Source organism: Rhinatrema bivittatum, chromosome 7, assembly GCF_901001135.1.
Source record: "Rhinatrema bivittatum chromosome 7, aRhiBiv1.1, whole genome shotgun sequence".
Taxonomy (NCBI): Eukaryota; Metazoa; Chordata; class Amphibia; order Gymnophiona; family Rhinatrematidae; genus Rhinatrema; species Rhinatrema bivittatum.
In genome coordinates, this window is record NC_042621.1 from 85,599,135 (window position 1) to 85,625,102 (window position 25,968).

Below are 25,968 nucleotides of genomic sequence, written 5' to 3' on the forward strand. Positions count from 1 at the left end.
AAACTCGGCCGGAGTCGGGCTTTGTGAAACAATAAAAAATCTTTCCACGGTATAAGGTTGTCTCATTTTTGTTTTTGGCTTCCTAAGGAGATCCTTAAGGAGTTGCTGATGATGATTTGGGAACACCCCCTTACAGTTCCTACCATTAATAAGGTGGGCAAGGTTTTCCTCGTCCAGAGGGCTGACAGATTTGATGAGCGTCAGCTGCCTCACCACTCAGTGGTGGTCGAATCCGCCCTCAAGAAGGCCAAGCACTCTCGGACCCATACCTCAGCATCTCCGGGAAGGACCACAGAGCGATGGCCGCTCTTGGAAGGAAGGTGTTCCAAGGCATCATGCTTATTGCCTGCATTGCTGCCTACCAGCTCTACATGAGCCAGTAATCGCAGGACTCTGGAAGCAGGAGCAGGTGATGGCTGAGCAGCCGCCTCAACAGCAACAAGAGACAGTCATGTTGCTAGTGCACAAGTGTCTAGAGTGTGGGAAACACGAGGTACATGTGACCTACTATGTTATCGAGATGGCATCGAGCATCTACAGCGGGAATCGGCACCCACAGAATGGCATGGCTGTGGGCCTCAAATCTCCAACCAGAGGTACAGGAACAACTCGCTGACGTGCCATGTACAGGAGAGAATGTCTTCGGAGATAGGGTGAGGGATGCTGTGGCCCAACTCCGGAAACATCATGAAAAACCCTCCAGCAACTCTCCACCAGTATTCTGGACCCGTCGTCCTCTTCTAGGAGACCGTCAAGACAGGGTCCAAGGAAGTCTTTTTGTCAAAGGAAGTACTATCCTCCGCCTACTCACTCAGGCCAAGGACTTTCTGCCTCACCATGTTATGATAACGTGTGTTTTGTGGATCTTTGGGTGCAGTGGAGATGACCACACCCACGGGGAGGAGCTCCGTGAGGAGCTACAGCACTGGGCTAGACTCGTACAAACAAAACACAGGATAGTTCTTTATTGTACAGCTTGAAAATCTCCACCAGAGGTGGCAGTAGTGAGGCAGTCTGTGGTTGTATTCTCAGGGCCCTCTGCAGAGGGAGCCCTTCTCTCCTTGATGACGTCAAGAGGTTCCGGAGCAGGTCTCCCAGCGAGGAGATACTGTGGATGAGAGAGGCTGAGAGTTAGAGTACTCACTAGATGTAGTGTTGGTATGCGATTCCACTAGGTATGTTGAGAATGTACAGGCACCGAGGCAGGGAGAGCAGGCCCTCGAGCGAGTACCTGTTCCCTGTAAGGCACCTGAAATAAAGCAGAGGGCCCCCAAGGAGCGGGTACCCAGATTAGCGATTACCCCAAAGAGCAGAGAGAGAGCTTCCTGCGGCAGCACAGAAGCGGCAGAGTAGCGTAGACAGGAACAGATTTGAGTCCTTGCTAACTCAACGAGATAGCAAATCTGTGGAGGTAATATACCCGGATGGCGTGACATCAGCATGAGGGAATGCCCTCAAGGTTCGCGCCGAGGGTGGTACAAAGACGTGGGTTGCACACACACACATACCCTAGTAGGTACCTGGGAGGAGCAATGGCGGGAGGCTGCACCATAGCCGTTCTGGGACGCCAGAGAGGTCGGCTTGTCGACGCTGCGGTAGCCATCTTTCCCAGGTAAGCAGGAGGAGCCGCGAATAAGGTGAGGAAACGAGATGAAGCCGTCGAGGACCGATGGACACAACAGTTAACCCCCTTCAAAGGGCGTACAGGCTGCTTCCTACCAGGTCTAGGTTTTTGAGGATGCAAGTGATGGAAGTCCTGTAGCATCTCTTTATCCAGGATATTAGACATTGTTGTCCAAGAGTTTTCTTCAGGGCCATACCCTTCCCATGACAGGAGGTATTCCCATACTCTGCCTCATCTTCTCACATCGAGAACTGCATCTACTTTGTATTCGATGTTTTCTTCTGCATCTACAGGTGTAGTTTCTGGTATCTTGTTGGAGAACTCACTAAGGATCAATGGCTTCAATAGTGAGACATGGAATGCATTGTGGATCTTTAAAGCAGATGTTAGCTTCAGACTGTAAGTGAGATTGCCCAGTCGGAGAATGGGAAATGTTCCAACGAAGCGAGGAACGAAGCAAGCTGAAGGCAGTTTGTCTTAATTTCCTAGCGTGTAGCAGATGGACTCAGGACCAATGGGTATAGCGTGCTCCTGATAGCAGTTGGAAATGGAGTCAGATTTCAATCTGACATCAGCACTACATATACCTGTGCACGAGGCTCTGATCCTCCGTTTTTTCCATCTCCATAGCAGTTCGGGATTTCTCACACGGGATTTTTGCACAGCGTTAGAAAACCAACCTCCAAAGTCAAAGAAGAAAGAAAGAATCTTACCTACGGATGAGCCCCGCTCTCCTGCGGTGATACCTAAGGGTCCCTTCCCCAGTCGAGAATTCCTGAGGTGATTTCCGAGATCCCTCAGAGGTAAGCCTCGGTCCCGGCGTGGACTTAGCCCCCGGTGAATGGAGCGGCTGAGAGGCAGCCTCGGTCCGATTGCTGACCCGGCATGGACTTAGCCCACTGAAAAGGGAGCGGCTGAGAGACTGCTGCGGTGAAGGTATTCCCCTCTCCCCCCGCAGCCGGACACCGCCCTACAAGAGACCGGGAAGCGCCGAGACAAGGTAAGGTAGAAAATTTTTCTCTGTCTCTGGTCTCCGAGGCTCGGATAACCGCTCAAATCGTCCCTTCGGCGTCTGTCTAATCGGGTTGAGCAGCCCCATCAGGGCTTGAGGGTCCTCCCAGATGGAGACCTTCCAGGGGGGGCCTCCATCTTGCCCTCGTGGTCGCCGGCACCATTTCCCCCCCTTAGTCGCCGCTTGTCCGCACATCTGAGCCATGCACATAAAATACGTGTGCGCACAGTGCCGCACACAGCAACAAGCACAAAAGGAGACTGAGTGCACAACTAGGCCCATGCGCACAGCCATTCCTAGGCGCACAACGTAGGCACACCCGGAACACATAACCAGGTCTCTCGGAACACGCATCTGTACAAGATACACGCGCAAATCATGGCACCACCGTCCAAGACAGCTAATGGCCCAGTCCTCTGTCCGGTATGCCACCTGAGAGCGGTACAGCCCGAGGTGACCTCCACCCTGTGCCTGTTGTGCAAAGAAGCCCGGGGGAACCGAGACAAAGTCCCCCTCAGCCTGTAGAGGACTCCGGATCTACCAGCGAGACTACCCTGGACCTCTCTATTCCCGACTCAGCCCCCCCCCCCCTCAGTGGGGGCCCTCGGGGAACGCCACCGGACCCAATTCGGTCTCAGGCAACTTCACCTGGGCGGGATTCTCCGCACTACAATCCTACATCCACGCACAGACAGGACCACCAGCGGCACAACCACAACCCCCACCAGTGGCCCAGAACCTCAGGGCCCTCGTGGACTCCACCAGATGGGCCGCCCCTGGACAAATACCTCCCCTTAGGGGACACACATGATTCGGAGGAGGAACCAGAATCCCTGGAAGAAGGGGAACTCCCTCCAAGAACGGAACCGCATCGCACCATGACGTCTTCTTCCCAAAAGACGAATTATCAGATCTCATAGCCACGAGTCTGAAGGCATTGGCCATTCCGGACACATGCAACACAGCAGAGTCCAAGGCGAGCCCCTTCTTGGCCGGGCACTGCCAAACCTCATGCCATTTCCCTACGCTACAGGCCGTACAACAACTGATCGACCTGGAATGGGACGCCCCAGAGGCCACCTTCAAGGGGGGTCAAGCCCTAGAAGCTCTCTACCCCTTGGACCCCCACGACTAAGGAACTCCTGAGGTTCCCCAAGGTCGACGCCTTGGTCTGCGCCACCACAAAGCGCACCACCATACCAGTCGAGGGTGGAACTTCCCTCAAGGATGCCAATGACAGATGGCAGGAATCCATCCTCAAGCAGTCTTATGATGTATCAGCTATGACCCTACAGATCGCTGCTTGCTGAGCATTAGTATCATGCGCCTGCCTGGCGATGGCCAGGGACGCAACTACGCCAATTGAGGCATTAGACCCGGCAATATCATTCCTCATGGATGTGACCTCAGACCTGGTGCGCACCTCAGCCAGGAGCCTCTCGTCCACAGTGGCAGCCAGAAGACAGCTCTGACTCCGAAGCTGGTCAGCAGACGCGTCCTCTAAGACGAGACTCACGAGAATGCCTTTTAGAGGATCACTCTTCTTCGGAAGCGACCTAGACAAACTAGCCGACAAATGGGGCAAGTCCCCAGTACCCTGTCTACCGGAGGACAGGAACAAGAGGAACCAACATCCCTCTTCCCAGGCAACCAAGGGCAGAGGATCCCAGCGTTATAGACCATACAAAAACACTTACCAAGCCCCCCGCCCCACCGGCAAGGGGCAGTCCTTTCGGAACAGACGACAAGAGGAGCTGGCTCAGGACCAGGCCCCAGCCACAAAACGCAATGAGAATCAGCAGACCCATCTACAGGAGGAGATCATAGGGGCAGGCTTGCCCTTTTCTACCAAAGATGGGTCGAGATAATGTCGGACAATTGGGTCCTATCCATCATCTGAGAGGGATACTATCTGGACTTCCACAGCATCCCTCCGGACAGGCTTGTGATTTCTCCGTGCCACGACCTCTCTGAGAGGAAGGCAGTGGAAACCACACTATCAAAACTACTTGCCCTAAAGGCAATAACACCGGTGCCTCCGCACCAACAAAATTTGGGGCACTATTCCATCTACTTCATCGTGCCCAAGAAAGAGGGAACATTTCGGCCCATATTGGACCTCAAGACCGTCAATCGCTCCCTGAAGGTACCCCGCTTCTGCATGGAAACCCTGCGTGCGGTCATAAAGCCGGTACAACCGGGAGAATTCCTGACCTCCCTGGATCCGTCGGAAACCTATCTCCGCATACCGATCCATCGCACCCATCGTTTCCTGCACTTCGCGATATTGGGCCATTACTACCAGTTCCAGGCCCTACTGTTCGGGCTGGCTACGGCTCCCCGAACATTCACCAAAATCATGGTGGTAGTAGCGGCAGCACTGAGGAAAGTGGGAATCCTTGTGCACCCATACCTGGACAATTGGCTGATCAGAGCGAAATCGCCAGAGGAAAGCCAGCAGGCAACCACCAGAGTCAAGGAACTACTGCAGAACCTCAGGTGGGTCGTCAACACACCCAATAGCCACCTGAAGCCCTCCCAATGCCTGGAATACCTGGGAGCCCAGTTCGACACCAAGGGGAACAAAGTCACCCTTCCCCCTACAAGGAGAAGGAGATTGATGGAACAACTACGAACATTGTTGAATTCCACTCTCCCCACGGCATGGGCTATCTCCAAGTCCTCTGACTCATGGCATCAACCATAGAAGTCGTCCTGTGGGCAAGGGCCTACATCCAGCCCCTAAAACACTCCCTACTGTCTCGATGAAACCCGTTGTCTCAAAACTACTCCGCCCCCCCCCCTCCGGCTACTGGTGAAGGTTCGGAACCAACTACAATGGTGGCTACAAGACCACCACCTGAGCGAGGGAACAAGCCTATCCCCACCGGAATGGACCTTGCTCACCACGAACGCAAGCCTGCGGGGATGGGGAGCCCATTGCCAGGAGCTAACGGCTCAAAGGCAATGGAACAAAGAAGAGTCAGCATGGAACATAAACCGACTGGAAGCCTGAGCAGTCAGACTAGCCTGCCTACGGTTCAGCCACAGACTCCAGGGCAAATCAGTCAGTCATGTCGGACAACGCCACAACAGTGGCCTACATCAACTGCCAGGGGGGAACCAGGAGCCAGCAGGTGTCCCTGGAAATAGAACCCCTAATGACGTGGGCAGAATCAAACCTACAAGGGATATCAGCTGCCCACATCGTGGGAAAAGACAGTATCACGGCAGACTACCTCAGCAGAGAGAGTCTGGATCCAGGGGAATGGACACAGTCGACAATAGCCTTCCAGCAGATAGTAAACCATTGGGGAAAACCAGCCATGGATCTTCTGGCAACCGGGTCCAATGCCCGGGTTCCCAAATTCTTCAGCTGAAGACGGGAACCGATGTCCCAGGGAATCGAAGCCCTCGTCCAGACCTGGCCTCAGGAGGATCTACTATACGCCTTCCCTCCATGACCACTACTGGGCGGAATCATCCGCAAGATAGAACACCACAGAGGACTGGTACTTCTAGTGGCCCCAGACTGGCCAAGAAGGCCGTGGTACGCAGATATGCGAAGACTTCTGGCGGGAAACTCTCTACGCCTACCTCCACACAAGGATCTACTCCAGCAAGGACCGATCCTCCACGAAGACCCAGCGAGATTCTCACTTACGGTCTGGCCATTGAGAGGTCTCACCTGATAAAGAGGGGATACTCAGGGCCAGTGATTGACACACTGCTCCGAGCGCGCAAGTTCTCCACCTCCTTAACATACATACGAGTATGGAGAATATTCGAAGCCTGGTACGAGGACCACGACATCCTTCCACGGACAGTCAAAATCCCCATGATCCTGGAATTTCTGCAGGGCGGCATGAAAAAAGGGTTGTCTCTCAACTCCATCAAGGTACAACTGGCCACTTCTTAAAAGGGGTCAAGCACATTCGACCACCTCTAAAGTGGCCGATGCCCCTATGGAATCTCAATCTCTAGTATTAGACTTCCTAGCAGGATCCTCGTTCAGAACAACTCGCGGTCTGTCCCTACAGCTCCTGTCCTTGAAGATGGCGTTCCTCATGGCAATTTGCTCAGCCTGTCGAATCTCCGAACTTCAAGCACTATCATGCCAGGAGCCGTTCCTCAGATTCAGGCCGGGATCCATATAGCTGCGTACTGTACCCTCCTTCCTACCAAAGGTGGTTTCTCACTTCCATTTAAACCAAACCATCTTGCTGCCATCTCCAGACGAGCATAAGGACTCAGAAGACTCATGCCTTCTTCACCATCTGAATGTCGGCAGACTTCTAGTCCGATACCTGGAAAGATCGGAGCCTGTACAAAACACGGACCATCTGTTCGTTCTTCACAGCGGAAAGAGGCAAGGAGAAGCGGCCTCGTGGGCAACCATCGCCTGCTGGATCAAAGAGGTAATCAAGGCGGCCTACGTAGAGGCAGGCAAGCCCCCGCCTCTACAAGTCAAGGACCATTCCACAAGGGCCCAGGCAGTGTCCTGAACAGAAACCAAGATGCTGTCACCTGCAGAGATCTGTCGGGCGGCAATGTGGTCCTCCATCCACACCTTCTCGAGATTCTATCGCCTGGATGTTCAAACCAAGGAGGAAACAGCATTCGCAAAGGCAGTACTAAATGGGCCACTGGCAACATCCCACCTGGTTCGGGAGTAGCTTTTGTACATCCCATTGGTCCTGAGTCCATCTGCTACATGCTAGGAAATGGAGAAATTACTTACCTGCTAATTTCATTTTCCTTAGTTTAGACAGATGGACTCAGCACCCCGCCCATGGCTGCCTCTCAATCAAGAAGCCCCAGGGGAACCTCTCCCCGAGTGCAACACAAGCACGGGTAAGCCAACCCTTATTTCTACTTCATATTACCAGGTGTCTGCGCTTCTCGGTTGAATGCTCTAGCAGTCTCCAGCTAGGAAACTTGTCATCCAATCCGAGTAATCAAGTTTCAAGTTAATCAAGTTAACCAAATTAATCAAAATTATCCAAACACACATATATCCATAATTGCTTTTCGAGGAGAAAAGTGAGGATCAGAGCCTCGTGCATGACGTCAGATTGAAATCTGACTCCGTCTCCAACTGCTATCAGGAGCACACTATACCCATTGATCCTGAGTCCATCTGTCTACACTAAGGAAAATGAAATTATCAGGTAAGTAATTTCTCCAGTGCTTCGTGGAAAGCCAGACTTTATCACCAGGCTTGAAGTCTGGAGCCTTGCAGTGATGAGCATTGCGAATGCTGCCTTTGCTCGAAGTCCTGCTTTAGTAAACATCTCTTTTGTCTGAGTCCAAAGTTGTTGGATATCTTTGGCAGTAGATTGAGCTTCCAGGGACGACACTGATAACGGAAGTGGCAGTGGTGGTCATCCGTAGACCACTTCGAATGGTGTTGATCCAGTGGATGTTGCTGGATGAGAATTAATGGCAAATTCTGCCCAGGGCAACAGTTCACTCCAGTCATTCTGGCGAGTGTTCATGAGGGCACGAATGAACTGCTTAAGAGTCCTGTTCATCCTCTCTGTTTGTCCATTGGATTGAGGATGGTATGCGGAGGTGAAGTCGAGAGAAATATCAAACTTCTTACATAGTGCCTTCCAGAAGTTAGCTGTGAATTGGGCTCCTCGATCGGAGACTATGTGCTTAGACAAGCCATGCAGGCGAATGTGCGTAATGAATAGCTTGGCGAGCTCCATGGTGGTGGGTAAGCTTGGGAGAGCCACAAAATGAGCCATCTTCGAGAACCGATCTACGGTTACCCAAATGGTGGTGTTTCCTCTTGATGATGGCAAATCTACCACGAAGTCTGTGGCAATATGTGTCCATGGTTCTTCTGGCACTAGCAAGGGTTGGAGTAGACCCCTATGGACAACCCGGCGGTGTCTTCTGTTTAGCGCAGTTTGCGCAAGAAGCGACATAAGAGAAAGTGTCTTCCTTCATGGTGGGCCACCAGTAATAAGTTTGAAGTTTAGACAGGGTTCTACGTTGACCAGGATGGTCCTGAAAGTTTAGAGTCGTGGGCCCAAGTCAATAACTTCTTTCTGAGGTTCTTGGATACGCTAGTCTTTCCTGCAGGTAGCTGCCAATATGACCTTCTCTAGGTCAATGATGTGTTGCGGTTCTTCAGGTATGTCCTCAGAGAGGAATGAGCGAGATAGAGCGTCAGCTCTGATATTCTTATCTCCAGGGCGGTACTTGAGCACAAAGTTGAATCTGTTGAAAAACAGAGACCATCTCGCTTGTCTATGATTCAGGCGCTGTGCGTGGCGGAGGTACTCCAGATTCTTATAGTCTGTGAAGACCATTACTTGATGTTGCGTTCCTTCGAGCCAAGGGCGCCATTCTTCGAATGCCATCTTTATAGCCAGGAGCTCCTTATCTCCTATTCCGTAATTTTTCTCTGCAGGAGAGAAGCAGCAGGAGAAGAATGAGCATGGTTGTGGAACTTTTGAATCACCAGCCTGGCTTAATATGGCCCCTACACCAACGTCTGAGGCATCGACCTCCACGATGAAAGGCTTGGAGGGGTCTGGGTGTCGAAGACACGGCTTGCTGGAAAAGGCATCTTTTAGTTTCTGGAATGCAGCTATAGCCTCTGGAGACCAATTAGCAACATTGGCACCTTTCTTTGTCATAGCTGTAAGCGGTACTGTAAGAGAAGAGTAATTCTTGATGAAGGTCCTGTAATAGTTGGTGAAACCTAAGAAGCGTCTGAGAGCTTTTAACCTGGTGGGTTGCACCCATTTCTTGATACTCTCCAGCTTCTGTGGGTCCATTTGGAAGCCTTGATTGGAAACGATGTAGCCTAAGAAAGGCACTGACTCCTTCTGAAATTCACATTTGGATAGCTTGGCATAGAGATGGTTCTCCCGGAGTCTCTGTAGTACTCTTAACATCCTCTTGATGGGTGGTCATGTCTTGCGAGAATATCAGTATGTCGTCCAACCCCGGAAAACTTAGTTCATTAAATTTTGAAAGACAGCTGGGGCGTTGCACAGGCTGAAGGGCATCACTAGATACTCAGAGTGACCGTCCTGAGTGTTGAAGGCCGTCTTCCACTCATCGCCATCTCAAATGTGAAGTAAATTGTAGGCTCCTTTCAGATCCAGTTTGGAAAAGATTTGAGCTCCTTGTAGTCTGTCGAATAGCTCTGAAATCAGAGGCAGGAGGTAACGATCCTTTATTGGTATTTCATTGAGGCCCCTGCATTCTATACATGGACATAATGTACCGTCCTTTTTGCCCACAAAGAAAAGGCCTTCGCCTGCAGGGGACTTGGATGGTCTTATGAAGCCTTTTTGGAGATTCTCCTGAATATATTCGGACTTTAGGCTTTAGGCTTTAGATTAATAGTGCAGTCATAGGGTCTGTGAGGTGGCAGTACATCTGCAGCTTCTTTTGAAAAGACATCTTGGAAAGATGCATATTGAGGCGGCAAACCCGGCATCACTGGGGTAGTAGGCATACAAGGTATCGGAGCTACTCCATCAGGCATTTATCATGATAGTCTGGACCCCATCTAGACCGTTCCAATGTAGCCCAATTGAATTGAGGAATATGCTGCTGCAGCCAAGGTAATCCCAGTACTATAGGGTGCATGGCCTTCTCTAAAACAAAGAAGGTCTCAGAATGGAGGGCACCGGTCCGTAGACACACTGGTTCAGTACATAGTGTTACTTCACCCAGTAAGGGCTCTCCATGGATGGACGAAAGAAGTAATGGAGGCTTCATAGTGGAAGGTGGGGATCCGTAGGTGCTCCACTAATCGTTGAAGAATGAAATTGCCTCCTGCCCCAGAGTTCACTAGGGCAAGAGTCTGGTACTCTAAAGGTCCGCAGATCAAGCATACAGGAAGAGAGAGCGGAGGAAGAGTGGTAAGACCTAAGAAGAATCCTCCCACAGGACTTAAGTCTGCCAGTTTCCCGGACATATAGGGCAATTTTAGACAGCATGACCAGCTTGTCCACAGTACATACACAGCCCCAATTTCTTCCGCGTTCTTATTTATTTATTTTATTTAACAGTTTTTTATACCGACCTTCATAGTAAATTACCATATCGGATCGGTTTACAGTTTAACAAAGGGAAAAACTAGAGTAACAAATTCAAGTAAACGAAAGATAACAACAAGTAGGAATAAGTCAAAGTTACAATCAACAGGGGGAGAGAACTTGGAAGCTTGCAACAAGCTGGAAAGAAGATAGGCCGGTAAAAGAGATTTTACCATAGAGTGTACAAGTTAAAAACTTAAGGATGGTGCTTTAACCTGAATGTCTCAGAGTCCATTTATTTTCTTTGAGAAACGGAGTGCCAGACTGGGTGGAATGAAGGCCAACTAGTGATTGTCTGGTGGTTCAGGGAAGGCTTATTGAAAGAGCCAGGTTTTAAGTCTTTTTCTGAAAGATAAAAGGCATGGCTCCAGTCTGAGGTTTGATGGGATACTGTTCCAGATCGATGGGCCTGCTATCGAAAAGGCTCTGTCTTTGGTCATAGCAAGGCGTGTGGCTTTAGTGGGGGGAACATTAAGAGTGCCTTTGTAAATGTCTCTAGTTGGTCTGATAGAAGAGTAGAGTTTGAAAGGTATTTCCAGGTCAAGTTGAAGTTGATGATGGATGGTTTTATGGATTAAGGTAATTGATTTGTATAGAATTCTGTAATTTACTGGTAACCAGTGTAGATTCCTGAGAATTGGTGATATGTGATCGTAGCGGCTGGTTCTTCTGTCTTCTTCTGTTCTTCTGTCTTCTGTCTTCTTCTGTTCTTCTGTCTTTTGAAGTCAGATGGCTGTGGCCTAACTGCATAGGTTCTTCTTTGCTGGCTGCTGGGACCGGAGGAGCAGGCCTGGGTGTAGACTTAACTTGAGCATCCCTCAGGAAGTGTCTTCTGGGAGTCTTGGTCTCTTGAACCTTATCGGGAAGTCGGCGATCGTTCCTTGTTGCCAATTTCACTAGTTCAGCCAAGGTCTCAGGCATCTCACGAGCGGCGAGTTCATCTTTCAGACGAGGGTTCAGTCCTTCAAAGAAGAGGGTCTTCAGGCATCTCAGGTCCCAGGATAATTCAGACGCCAGTGTCTTGAATTCGATAGCGAAGTGAGCAAGTGGTTTGTTCCCTTGCTTCAGGTGACCCAAAGAAGATCCTGCAATGGTATACCGGGCAGGATCATTGAAAGATTGGATCCTCGTGCTCCCACAGCAAAGAGGCCCAAGACAATGCTCGTCCATCTAGATATGACAGAATGTAGGTAGTCTTGGCATAGGCTGTGGGAAAGTGTCCAGGTTGTAATGCAAGTGCATGCAGCACTGGTTAATGAAGTCTCTGCATCTCCATACGTCTGAGAAGCGGGTGGGAGCTGCTAGTGGCACGGTAGTCTTGACCATCACCTCAGACGGTTTAGCTTCTTTACCTGAGGTGGAAGGCGAGTTCATCTGTGTGTGCAGTAGATTAAATGCAGCGGTCAGTCCTTCCAGCGCAGTCTGCTGTTCGGAGATCTGCTGAGGCAGGCCTGGAATGGCCTGCAACGCAGTGAGCTGAGCCGGATCCATGGAGTTAGCAATCTGTTATGATAACGTGTGTTTTGTGGATCGTTGGGTGCTGTGGAGATGACCATGCCCACGGGGAGGAGCCACAGCACTGGGCTAGACTCATACACACAAAACAGGATAGTTCTTTATTGTACAGCTTGAAAATCTCCACCAGAGGTGGCAGTAGTGAGGCAGTCTGTATTCTCAGGGACCTCGGCAGAAGGGAAGCCCTTCTCTCCTTGATGTCAGGAGGTTCCGCAGCAGGTCTCCCAGTGAGGAGATACTGTGGATGAGATAGACTGAGAGTACTCACTAGAGTGGATCCATCAAGCCTAGAGGGCGTGAATAAAGTGGAGGCATTCAAACACTGCACGGAGCGGCAGTAGCCACAGCGGCATTCAAACACTGCACGGAGCGGCAGTAGCCACAGCGGCATTCAAACACTGCACGGAGCGGCAGTAGCCACAGCGGCATTCACGGAGCGGGATGCCAGTGGCCAGTAGTTGGTGTTCCACCTTCACAGAGCAGAAGGATGGAGGGCTGCTATTTCCAAAAAAAAAAATAAAACAAAACAAAAAATAAAAACAGGGGTGGGTAAGAGTATGGGGCAAGGGGGTGGCCTGCTTGTTACAGTGGTCGCTTCCCCTAATTGAGCTGGATGTCACTTGGATGCAGATACAGAGCTACTCTCTAAATTGGGTGGAGGGGAATTAGGGCTGGAGGGTACTGGAAGCCAATAGTAACAGGTGGGAGAGAGAAAAAGGGAAAAAAAAATGGATAAAGTGCGTAGCTTGCTGGGCAGACTCGATGGGCCGTTTGGTCTTCTTCTGCCGTCATTTCTATGTTTCTATGTTAGATGTAGCTGTTGGTATGCGATTCCACCAGGTTTGTTGTAGAATGTACAGGCACAGAGGCAGGGAAAGCAGGCCCTCGAGGAGCAAGTACCTGTTCCCTGTAAGACACCTGAAATAAAGCAGAGGGCCCCCGAGGAGCGGATACCCAGGTTAGCGATTACCCCGAAGGGCAGAGAGAGAGCTTCCTGCGGCAGAGTAGTGTAGACAGGAACGGATTCGAGTGCTTGCTAACTCAACGAGCTAGCAAATCTGTGGAGGTAATATACCTGGATGGCATGACAGCATGAGGGAACACCCTCTAGGTTCGCGCCAAGGGTGGTACAAAGACATGGGTTGCACGCGCGCATCCTAGTAGGTACCTGGGAGGAGCAATGACGGGAGGCTGCACTATAGCCGTTCTGGGGGCGCTAGAGAGGTTGGCTTGTCGACGCTGCGGTAGCCATCTTTCCCAGGTAAGCTAGAGGAACGGTGAATAAGGTGAGGCAAACAGGGCGAAGCCATCGAGGTCCGACGGATGCAACACACCAGAAGGCCGTTGCCTTCGCTGCAGAGGTTCAACTGAGCCAGCAGGTGTCAGTCTGGTACATGCTGAAGCTATTGGACCACATGGCCACAAATGTTCATGTTACTCCCTTGGCACGTTTGTATACTTGCGCAGAACCCAGTGGACCCTGAGGTCACAGCAGTGCCAAGCCACTCAGAGCCTCCAGGATTGCATCCAAGTCACCCCGTCTCTCAGGGACTCATTGTCCTGGTGTCGGGTATTTTCCAATCTGGAACAGGGAATCTCCTTTCGGAGTCTCCCTACTCAAATTGTGCTAATCCAAGGATGCATCTACCCTGAGGTGGGGAGCTAATGTAGAAGGGCTCAGCATCCTGGGTCAGTGGTCTGCTCGGGAACATTCTTGTTAAATCAACTTCCTGGAGCTCAGGGCAATCAGTACACTCTATGAGCTTTCAGAGATCGGCTGTCCAAAGTTGTCCTAATCCAGACCAACAACCAAGTGGCCATGTGGTTTGTCAACAATCCCAGGGAGGCACAAATTGAAACTCCTGTGTCAGGAAGCAGTCCAGATCTGAACCACAGGATGGTGCTCAGGCCATGCACCTGGCCAGGATGGAGAATGTGGTAGCAGGCAGGCTGAGTCGAGCCTTCAGACCCCAAGAGTGTTCTCTGGACCAGGGGGTAATGAATCAGATATTCTGCCTGTGGGGGAGCCCGGGTGTAGATTTGTTCACGTTCCCCTGCAACAGGAAGATGCCTGTACAGGTCAGATGGCAAACCAGCCTTGGATGCCCTTGCCCGTCATTGGGGCAAGGGACTTCTGTACTCATATCCTCAGATTCCCTTAGTGGTGAAAAATCTCTTGAAGCTTTGTGAGGACAGAGGGACCAGTGGTCTGGTTTCCGCTCCTGAGGGAGTTGTCCATCCAGAAACAGATCAGTCTGGAGACTTTCCCAGATCTCATCATGCAAAATCAGGACAGGCTGTGGGATCCCAACCTCCAGGCCCTGTTGCTCTCAGCCTGGATGTTGATAGGTTAATCCTGAAGCCGCTTGATCTTTTTGAGGATTTGTCTCTGGTCCTGGTGGCTTCTAGAAAGCATTCCATTAGAAAGTCCTATAGACTGAAGTGAAGGAGGTTTCCCATGAGCTGTGAGCAGAAGGTTCTATATCAGTTCTCCTGCCCCACACAAACTAAGAACATAAGAAAATGCCATACTGGGTCAGACAAAGGGTCCATCAAGCCCAGCATCCTGTTTCCAACAGTGGCCAATCCAGGCCATAAGAACTTGGCAAGTACCCAAAAACTAAGTCTATTCCATGTTACCATTGCTAATGGCAGTGGCTATTCTCTAAGTGAACTTAATAGCAGATAATGGACTTCTCCTCCAAGAACTTATCCAATCCTTTTTTAAACACAGCTATACTAACTGCACTAACCACATCCTTTGGCAACAAATTCCAGAGTTTAATTGTGCGTTGAGTAAAAAAGAACTTTCTCCGATTAGTTTTAAATGTGCCCCATGCTAACTTCATGGAGTGCCCCCTAGTCTTTCTATTATCCGAAAGAGTAAATAACCGATTCTCATCTACCTGTTCTAGACCTCTCATTATTTTAAACATCTCTATCATATCCCCCGCCAGCCGTCTCTTCTCCAAGTTGAAAAGTCCTAACCTCTTTAGTCTTTCCTCATAGGGGAGCTGTTCCATTCCCCTTATCATTTTGGTAGCCCATCTCTGTACCTTCTCCATCGCAATTATATCTTTTTTGAGATGCGGCGACCAGAATTGTACACAGTATTCAAGGTGCAGTCTCACCATGGAGCGATACAGAGGCATTATGATATTTTCCGTTTTATTCACCATTCCCTTTCTAATAATTCCCAACATTCTGTTTGCTTTTTTGACTGCCGCAGCACACTGAACTGACGATTTCAATGTGTTATCCACTATGACGCCTAGATCTCTTTCTTGGGTTGTAGCACCTAATATGGAACCCAACATTGTGTAATTATAGCATAGGTTATTTTTCCCTATATGCATCACCTTGCACTTATCCACATTAAATTTCATCTGCCATTTGGATGCCCAATTTTCCAGTCTCACAAGGTCTTCCTGCAATTTATCACAATCTGCTTGTAATTTAACTACTCTGAACAATTTTGTGTCATCTGCAAATTTGATTATCTCACTCGTATTTCTTTCCAGATCATTTATAAATATATTGAAAAGTAAGGGTCCCAATACATATCCCTGAGGCACTCCACTGCCCACTCCCTTCCACTGAGAAAATTGTCCATTTAATCCTACTCTCTGTTTCCTGTCTTTTAGCCAGTTTGCAGTCCATGAAAGGACATTGCCACCTATCACATGACTTTTTACTTCTCCTAGAAGCCTCTCATGAGGAACTTTGTCAAACGCCTTCTGAAAATCCAAGTATACTACATCTACCGGTTCACCTTTATCCACATGTTTATTAACTCCTTCAAAAAAGTGAAGCAGATTTGTGAGGCAAGACTTGCCTTGGGTAAAGCCATGCTGACTTTGTTCCATTAAACCATGCCTTTCTATATGTTCTGTGATTTTGATGTTTAGAACACTTTCCACTATTTTTCCTGGCACTGATTACCTTCTGATTACCTTATACACCTATCAGAGTCTGGCTTAAAAACCAACTCCATTAGAGTTCATTTTAGTGCAATTGGCACATACCACCAAGGTGTAGATGGTACACCCATCTCTGTACAGCCTATAGTTGTATGTTTTATATGCGGCCTGCTTCAATTGAAACCTCCCTAAGGCCTCCCGCTGTGTCTTGGTACCTCAACATGGTGTTAGCCCAGCTGATGAGAGCTCCTTTTGAGCCGCTATACACTTGGGACCTGAAATATCTGACCTGGAAGGTTATATTTTTGGTGGCAATCACTTCAGCGTGCAGAGTCAGCGAGCTCCAGGCCTTGGTGACTTATCCACCTTATACTAAGTTATATCATGACAGGATGGTCTTGCATATGCACCCTAAGTTCCTGCCTAAGGTGGTGACTGGTTTCCAACTTAATCAGTCAATCATCCTGCCAGTTTTCTTTTCCAGGCCCCATTCGCACCAAGGCAAATGAGCACTGGACAGTTTGGACTGCAAGCGAGCTTTAGCCTTCTATCTAGAGCGGACAGAAACCCATAGATAATCCACCCAAGAATAAGTTGGGCGTTGCCATTGCCAAACAGACACTATCCAGTTGGCTAGCAGACTGCATCTCCTTCTGGTATGCTGAGGCAGACTTCATCTTGGGGGTCATGTCAAGGCTCAATATGTCAAAGCCATGGCAGCATCGGTGGCCCTCTTGTGAGCAGTTCCCTTGGAGAGGAGATCTGCAAGGCTGCAGAGTTCTCTCCACACATTCACATCACATTACTGTCTGGATAGGGATAGCCGACGCGACAGTAGGTTCGGCCAGGCTGTCCTCCGGAACCTGTTTGAGGTGTATACCCCAACTCTCCCAACCTATGGCCCGTTGTTTAAGTTCAGGATGTTTCCCTCTGTGTTACCAACTACACTGGTGTTGTGCCCATTGGCACCTGGTTAGGTGTCAGTTGGTCCCCTTTTGTGTTGGGGAGGACCACCATTCTGCTTGTCTTCTGAGAAAACAGAGTTGCTTCTTGTAACAGGTGTTCTTCGAGGACAGCAGGATGTTAGTCCTCACGAAACCTGCCCGCTACCCCATGGAGTTGGGTTTCTCCTGGTTTATTTTAATCATAATTCTATGTTATGAGACTGAAGAGGGACCCTGAGTGGATGCGAAGTATAGGGCATGCTGGGTATTCTCAGTGTGTCTAGTCAGTGTGTCTAGAAATTTTGACACAATTTTTCTATATCGGGCTTCATCTGATGTCACCCATGCTTGAAGGCTAATATCCTGCTGGTAAGCAACTCTACTGTCTCTCAGTAATGATGGTGGAGCAAGGACAGTATCTGAATTAAAGCATGGGGCAAGCACAGGAGTCTCTGTAGGAGTGCAAGGTATTGCAGAGATGGGCAGACTAAAGAGGCTATATGGTCTGTAATGACAGTCATATTTTTGTGTTTCTGCTTCTAGAAAATACGTAAGCATTTTGTAATGTAATCTTTGTTTTTCATTTGTTGAGAAGCTGATATTGATTGCTGAGTTTGATAACTGGTGATATACACAAATACCAAACTTATCTATAGTGGGTCATCTTCTGCCAATGGGAATCCCAGGCACCTAAAACAAAGATTATTCTGGTGTTTGTCTTTTGTGCTCTGTTCTTTTCTAGTATTGAGGCTATTGCCTGGATGACAGAACTATGTTCAGCTATGTACTATGTCTTTCTTCTTTCAACTGTTGTGACAGTACTCCAATATTTTTTCTCCTAGGACAAGCAAGATGGTAGTCCTCACACATAGGTGATATCATCAGATGGAGCTGGGCACAGAAAACTTTTGTCAAAGTTTCTAGAAACTTTGTCTGGCACACAGAGCATACCCAGCATGCCCCTATCCCTATGTCCACGCAGGGTCTCTCTCCAGTCCTTTCTTTTCCACAGAGGTGGAGCTCTTGATATTTTTGTTGGAAAATGTGAGTGTTTTCTTTGCGATCTTTTCGCATACTTTTTCTAGCGCTGGGTCTCTCTTCAGTTCTCCTCAGGTTCTTCTCAGTCAGTGAGTGTTTTCGCTCCTCCCATATCTGCTGGTTGTCATGCCCTTGCGATCTCTGTGCACCTCATGGCTGCCTCGGGCTTTTGCCAGTGCCCCCAGACTATGTCCCTAATGGATCCACATGAAGTGTGTATCCTCTGCCTGGGGTCATCGCACAATGTCCGCGGCTGTGACTTGTGTGCTCAAATGACCCGAGGGGCCGTCAGGCCAGGCTGGACAAAATAGAGAAAGCGTTTGGGTCGGACAAGTCCAAGCCTTCTACTCTAGTGTCAGCACCGTCGACTCCTAGGAACTGAGGGGAAACGATTACCCTCAATCCCTCGGTCACCAGTCCTCCCCTGAAGCTCTCAGGGCAAGGGGGCTCCAAGGATCGGCCAGTCTTGGTTTCCTTAAAGTCCCAGACCAGGATAGTTTTCCTCATCCTCTGCGCCGTGGAAGGACCAGGCCGAGCACTGTGGGAGATCCTGCAAAGATCGGCACTGGTCCTTGTCTGTGCACGGAACTGAGCATGTGAGGATCAAGGCGCTTGTCACCCTGCCACCTAAGTGGTCTTGACACGAGGAGGCCACATCCTCCCTCGATGTTGGTGGCCCAGGGCCATCCACACAGATTCCTGTGCCAGACATCGACCCTCCTCGGGGTTCCGAGAAGGAGTTGGGCCCAACCCTCCCCTCTCAGCCTGCCCTCGAGGCGGAGTTGGAGCATCGGGTGTCCCTGGCAGTGGATCGCACTTTATGCGAACGGGAGCCAGCACCCTCACCACCAATACTTGGGCCCTCGCCGACGCCTTCGAGCCCCCCGCCGATGCCGACTAGGTTGGAAACATTGTTGAATCGCCTTGTCATCCTTGATGTTCTCCCAACGCAGTTGATGCCGGCGCCTTGCGATCCCTCAGTGACTTATCAGGTAACAAATTGCAAGGCATCCAAGTTGGTCCTCAGAGGGGATTTCTAGGGAGATGAGGGCCCGTTGGTGCCATCTGCACCTCGAGGTCCCTTGATGCCACATCCAGCGCTTCCTGGGGCAGGGCCCAGCCCTTTGGGGCCCATGGTCCCCGCCCCCCCCCCCCCCCCCCCCCCCCCCGGGCCTCCCAGCGCCTGCGCGTAAGGATATGCCTGGGAGCTCCACGACCCTGCTCTCTGGGTGATCTCGAAGTGCCGAGGGCTCTTACGAATCCTGGGATCAGGATACCTCAGACACTTTGTCGATGGACTCCAATGAACTTCCATCAAATCCTTCCTCTTCGGAGGAATGCCGGCATTCTTCACCGTAGGACTTGACCTTTGCTGGGTTCATCAGTGTGATGGCTGAGGCTATTCCCTTCCAGCTCATGACAGAAGAGGATGCCCGCCATAAATGCTCGAGATCCTCCAGTTCATCGACGCCCTGAAGGAGGTCGTGGCGGTGCCGGTGCATGAGACTTTTGGGAACTGCTTCTCCAGCTATGGGAACACCCCCTCTCTGTCGCCTCAGTGGGGTGGGCTTCAAAAAGCGCCAGCTTCTCCACCAGTTAGTGGTGGTTGAGTCAGCGTTTAAGAAGGCGAAGCAATCAAAAACCCATGCGTCAGCCCCAGAGCATGGGATGCCATGGGAAAGAAGGTGTATCAGGGCTTTATGTTGGTGGCCCCTATTGCCTCCTACCTCTTACACATGACCCAGTATACCTGCAACTTCTAGAAGCAAGTCCAAGAGGTGGCGGATGGCCTGGTGCAGCAGCCCCAGGAGGCCTTTATGGCGTTCGTCCGGCAGGGCCTTGAATGTGGTAAACACAAGGTGCATGCTACCTATGACGTCTTCGAGATGTCGGGGCATGTAACCGGCGGGTATTTCTGCCAACCATCTGGCCTGGCTTAGGCTAGATGGTTGGCAGAAATACCTTGAGGTTCAGGACTGGCTGGCTGACTTGCCTTGCACCAACGATAATCTTTTCAGTGACAAGGTCAAGGAAGCGATCAGGCAGCTGAAGGACCACCATGAGACCCTCCAGCACTTGTCTGCCGACTCCTCGGCCTCACCAGCCTCTTCCAAAAGATCATTCTGGACAGGGCCGAGGAGACCTTTCTATAGACTAAGGAAGTACTTCCTGCTGGCCCCCTGTTCCAGGCCGCAGCAGGTGAGCGCCAGAGGTAGATCCCGTCAGCAGTGGGGTCCCCACCCACAGCCAGCCCCCCATGCCAGTCCCGCTACAGGGTTTTGACTGGCAGCGAGGGGGCGAATGCCAGTTGTCTCTTCCTGTGCCTGGAAACTCGCCGATCTGAGGCTGGCTCCACCAGTGGCTGGTCGTGACGTCAGATCGATGGGTCCTGTCCATCATCCAGCGTGGCTACGGGCTGAATCTCGTGGAAACTCCACCAGATTTTCCCCCGAGCCCACAGTGGAGTTCCATCTCTCAACCAGAACTGCTTCAAAGCCCTTCTGCAAGCCAGAGCAGTGGAACCTGTTCCTCAGGGGCAGCAGGGTCGAGGGTTTTACTCCCATTTCTTTCTGATTCCAAAGAAAACAGGAGGCCTGCATCCCATTCCGGATTTGCGGGCCTTGAACAGATTCCTAAAAAAAGGAAAAGTTCAAGATGGTATCCTTGGGAACCATAATCCCCCTGTTGAACCAAGGGGAACTGGCTTTGCTCCCTCAACCTAAAGGATGTGTATGCCTACATCGTGATCCTCCCAAGTCACAGGAGGTATTTTCGCTTTGTGGTGGGGCTCCAGCATTTTCAGTACCATGTGCTCCCTTTTAGCCTCGCTTCTGCACCATGGGTCTTCACAAAATGTCTAGTCATGGTGTAGGGGCTTGCCTGCACCAGCTAGGAGTCCAGGTGTTTCCACACCTGGACGACTGGCTGGTTCAGAGCGACACACGGGCCGGGGCACCGTGGGTGCTGCGCAGTACCATTCAGGTCCTGGAGCATCTAGGGTTTTTAATCAACTACACAAAGTCAAATCTTCGCCCTTCATTGTGGCTGACTTTCATCAGGGCCGTCCTGGATTCGACATAGGCCAAGGCCTTCCTGCCACACGTAGGACCGTGTGCCCTGGTTTCCCTGGCGAGGGAGATTCAACTGAGCCAGCTAGTTTTGGCACGGCGTATGCTGCAGCTTCTGGGACACATGGCCGTGACCGTGCATGTCACTCTTTTTGCCCATCTCCATATGCACCGAGCCCAGTGGACCCTGCATTCACAGTGGTGACAGGCCACCCAGAGCCTTCAGGTCAACATCCAAGTGTCCCCCTTACTCAGGACTTCCCTGACTTGGTAGACATCTCCACTCAACCTGGAGCAGGGTATTCCCTTTTGAGCAGCCTTGCCTCAGATTGTGCTGACCACGGACGCGTCCCACTTGGGTTGTGGAGCCTATGGCAATTGCCTCCATACCCAGGGTTTCTGGACCGTGCAGGAATCGCAGTTTCAGATAAACCTCTTGGAACTGAGGGCGATCTGGTATGCCCTACGGCCCTTCTGGTATCGCTTAGCCAACAAGGTCATCTTTGTTCGAACAGACAATCAGGTGGCCATGTGGTATATCAATAAGCAGGGGGGTACCAGGTCGGTCCTTCCTTTATCAGGAAGCAGTGCAAATCTGGAGCTGGGCCCTGGCACAAGGGATGTTTCTCTGGGCTGTGTACTTGGTGGGCACAGAGAACACCCTAGCAGACCGGCTGAGTTGCACCTTCCAGCCCCACGAGTGGTCCCTGAAACAGGAGGTAACAGATTGACTCTTCCATCTCTGGGGGACTTTGGACATGGACCAGTTTGCCTGCCCCAGCAGCCCCAGTACTGGTCTCTTTCCAGTTCGGATGGTGTGCCACCCACGGATGCCTTTGCCGTCTATTGTGGGATGGGCCTGCTGTATGCCTATCCGCCTCTTCCATTAGTGTTGAAGACTCTTCTGAAGCTTCGCCAGGACCAGGGGTCCATGATCCTTGTTGCCCTGCATTGGCCATGGCAGGTATGGTTCTCACTTCTGCAGCAACTGTTCAGACAGAACCTGATCCGTTTGGGATGGCTCCAGACCTCCTCTCCCAGGATCAGGACAGGCTGTGCTATCCCAGCCTCCGTGCTCTGTCTCTCACGGCATGGATGTTAAAAGGTTGATCCCTGCAGCCTCTGGACCTTTCAGAGGATGTGGCTCTGGTCCTGGTGGCTTCCAGGAAACCATCCACGAGGAAGTCTTATACCTTGAAGTGGTGGAGGTTCACCATATGGTGCAAGCAGGAGGGTCTTGATCCCTTCTCTTGCCCTGTCCGACAACTCCAGGACTATCTACTGCATCTCTTGGAGGTGGGACTTAAAACCAACTCCATTTGGGTGAACCTCAGTGCCATAGATGCATACCACCAGTAGGTGGATGGTTTGCCCATCTCTGTGCAGCCTGTCATAGATGTGTTCATGCAGGGGCTGCTTCAGCTGCTGCCTCCACTGCAGCCCCCTGCGGTTTCATGGGACCTGAACGGGTGCTGGCCCAGTTGATAAAGACACCGTTTGAGCCGCTGCACTCATGCGCACTCGAGCATTTGACATGGTAGGTCGTCTTGATGGTCACGTCAGCGTGCAGGGTCAGTGAGTTGCACGCTTTAGTGACTTATCCACCCCACACGAGGTTCTACCACGACAAGGGGGTTCTGAGCATGCACCCTACGTTCCTGCCAAAGGTGGTTACAGACTTCCATCTTAACCAGTCTGTTGTCCTACGTACCTTCTTTCCCCGACTTCAAACCAGCCCGCGAGAGAGGGCTATGCACACGCTGCATTGTAAGAGGACCCTGGCCTCCAACCTGGGCCGAATGGCGAGCCACAGGCTGTCCACCCAGCTGTTTATCTCGTTTGACCTGAATCGGCTGGGCAGGGCCGTTACTAAGCAGACTCTTTCCACCTGGCTAGTGGACTGTATCTTTGTACTATGACCAGATAGGACTGCACCTGGAGGGCCGTGCCATGGCGCACTGTAAGGGCCGTGGCGGCTTCTGTGGTGCACTGCATGTAGTTCCATTGGGAGAGATCTGAAGAGCTGCGACTTGGAATTCTCTCCACACTTTTACTGTGCACTATTGTCTGGACAGGGATGGCTGGCAGGATAGCAGATTCAGCCAGTCTATCCTGAGAAACCTCTTTCAGCTGTGAACCCAATTCTTCCACCGTGGGCCCCTGGTTTTTAATTCAGGCTGTCCCTGCTGTTACCAACAGCACCTCTGTTGTACCCATCAGCACCTGTTTTGGTGTCTGTTGGTCCCGCCTGTAGCTAGGGATTTACCCATGTGTGAAGACTACCATCCTGCTTGTCCTAGGAGAAAGCACAGTTGCTTACCTGTAACAGGTGTTCTCCTAGGACAGCAGAATGTTGTCCCGCAGAGTTGGGTTCTCCTGGTTGGTTTGTCCTTTTATCGTATCTACATACAGAACTGAAGAGAGACCCCACGTGGACGCAGGAATAGTGGCATGCTCATGTGCCAGCCAAAGTTTCTAGAAACTTTGACAGATGTTTTCCGTACCGTGCTCCATCTGATGATGTCACCCATGTGTGAGGACTAACATCCTGCTGTCCTAGGAGAACATCTGTTACAGGTAAGCAGTTGCGCTTTCTATCTTGTCATGGATGTTCTGCCTTTCTAAGACAATGTTGGTTTGGCAAGACACCTGGCTTCCCAATTCCCTTTGTCACAACAAAAGCTATTGACAGCTGCCTGGATGCTGTAATACTATATCAGTGGTTGAAAGTGTTAGATAAAGAAAAGGTCTCTAAACTGCACATGTACCTGTGTCAGTGCAATAAAAGGGCATAATTCTCCTAAATGGTGCTATGTTGTTTCTGTAGATTGCACCTCCTCCATCACTGTCCGAGCCATTGAAAGACTTGTTCAGACAGCAGGAAGCAGTGAGAGGGAAGCTACGGCTCCAGCACAGCATAGAGCGGGTATGTCTTCACCTCTGCCATTTTCATCAATATAGATAAATGAGCTCTGACCGACGTGCCACACATGCACAGAAGAGAACAGCTCTGACTGACGTGCCGCGCATGTGTGGAACAGAGAACTCTGACCGACGTGCTGCGCATGCGCAGACCAGAGAGCTCTGATGGACATGCCACAAACATCTCGCCCGTTTTACGGGCCCAACAGCTTGTTTGCTTATAATTGAAGGACAGCAGTTTGCTTTGCTCATGTTTCTGCTTTGATATTACTGCATCAGAATTTTTGAAGGTGCACTACAGAAGTGTACGTTTCTAGTTACTTTACATGCATTCTCTTTCCAGGAGAAGCTTATTGTTTCATGTGAACAGGAAATCCTGCGTGTTCACTGTCGGGCAGCAAGAACAATCGCTAACCAGGCTGTGCCTTTCAGTGCCTGCACAATGCTGCTGGATTCAGAAGTCTACAATATGCCTTTAGAAAATCAGGTTTGGGCACATTTGTATTCTTTAACACCAGAAAGCTGAGTTACTCAGCAGGGTCCATAATGCTAAAGCGGGAATGCCTTCCTTAAATCGCATTATCTGTTGTGGGAATCATCAATAATTCATGCATTGACCTTGACAGCAAGGGCACATATTCTTGTATCCAGACTGATGTGACCATGTAGCTTAGAAAGTTGGCCTTTGCCCTTTTTGTGTTTTTTCCAAGACCAAGCTAACTACTGCGCAGGTCTCATAGAATTACACTGACCAGAACTCAGTGAACTACAGTGACCAGAATTGTTACAAATTAGAATTTGCTTACTGTCAGCAGTAAAATGTTTAGAAAAATAGACTGTAAGAAGGCAGAAATTATTATTCATGAGATACAGAATCAGCTGCAAATATAAACTAATACAGATTTTACTGGTCAGAAGCTGAATTTTACCTTATATGGAAATGTCATATTGTGAGTAAGTAACCAAAATAGGAGGTGGAGGCTAGCAAACACAGCAATATGCTGAGAGGAGAGTTTTAATGAGGAAGGCTCACCTCAAACTAGGAATCCATCAAAGTAGAATGTTTTAATAATTTTTAGGCAACAGCATCAAAAGACGATTACATTCAAGTTATCAACTGATAACTTACCTTCTTTGATGGATTCCTAGTTTGAGGTGAGCCTTCCTCCTTATGCAACTCACCACCTCCTCTCAGCATGTTGTAAGACCACCCAAAAGTGCAGAGTTCCAATTAGTAACTGCATATTAAATAATTAGCTACTGTTTAATATTGAGTAACTGAAATAATATATTGGTCTGATTTCTTCTGATTAGCATAGGGTTATGCTGTCTCCTTACATGCATATACACCTTGCTAAATAAAAAAAGGTGATTACCGGAATCACTAGATTTGGTTATTGTCTGAATGCACCTAGTCAGGTAGAGTGCATGTTCAACAGTTTGGTGCATTGATAAACTGTGGAAGCTGATTGGAGGTCAGGTGAGCAGTTATGGCCTTTTTCTCATGCCAGCTGATTTACTGTCCTCTCCCCTGCATCCTGACTCCCTTTTCTCCCTCTGGTAGTCTTTCTGGTTCTGCATTTTTTTTTCTCTTACATACTAACATAGTAATGATGGCAGAAAAGGACCACATGGTCCATCCAGTTTGCCCATTAAGCTTCTTAAGGTAGTAACTGCCACTTTGTGCAGGTTACTTCCATGTTTCTCTTAAGGGTAGTAAATGCCACGCCATGCAATTATCCCCAAACCTTAAGATAACCCATAAAAACTGCAGCTAGCAACAATTTTTACAGGGTGATAAGCTTTCTTGAAAATTCAGACAGTGCTGCTTGATATGTTTTGCTTATGGGCTTAGC

General features: G+C 50.0%; 1 protein-coding gene across 6 annotated transcripts in view; it reads left to right on the top strand.

Moving 5' to 3' along the window:
* Window positions 1-25,968, top strand: part of ANKRD11 (ankyrin repeat domain 11) — an 899,251-nt gene that overhangs the window by 813,786 nt on the left and 59,497 nt on the right. For all 6 annotated transcript variants that reach the window (XM_029608601.1, XM_029608602.1, XM_029608600.1 and 3 more), the window contains 2 exons: window positions 24,018-24,116; window positions 24,456-24,599. In XM_029608601.1, coding sequence (XP_029464461.1) covers window positions 24,018-24,116; window positions 24,456-24,599 — 243 coding nt within the window. The remainder of the gene's footprint in view (window positions 1-24,017; window positions 24,117-24,455; window positions 24,600-25,968) is intronic.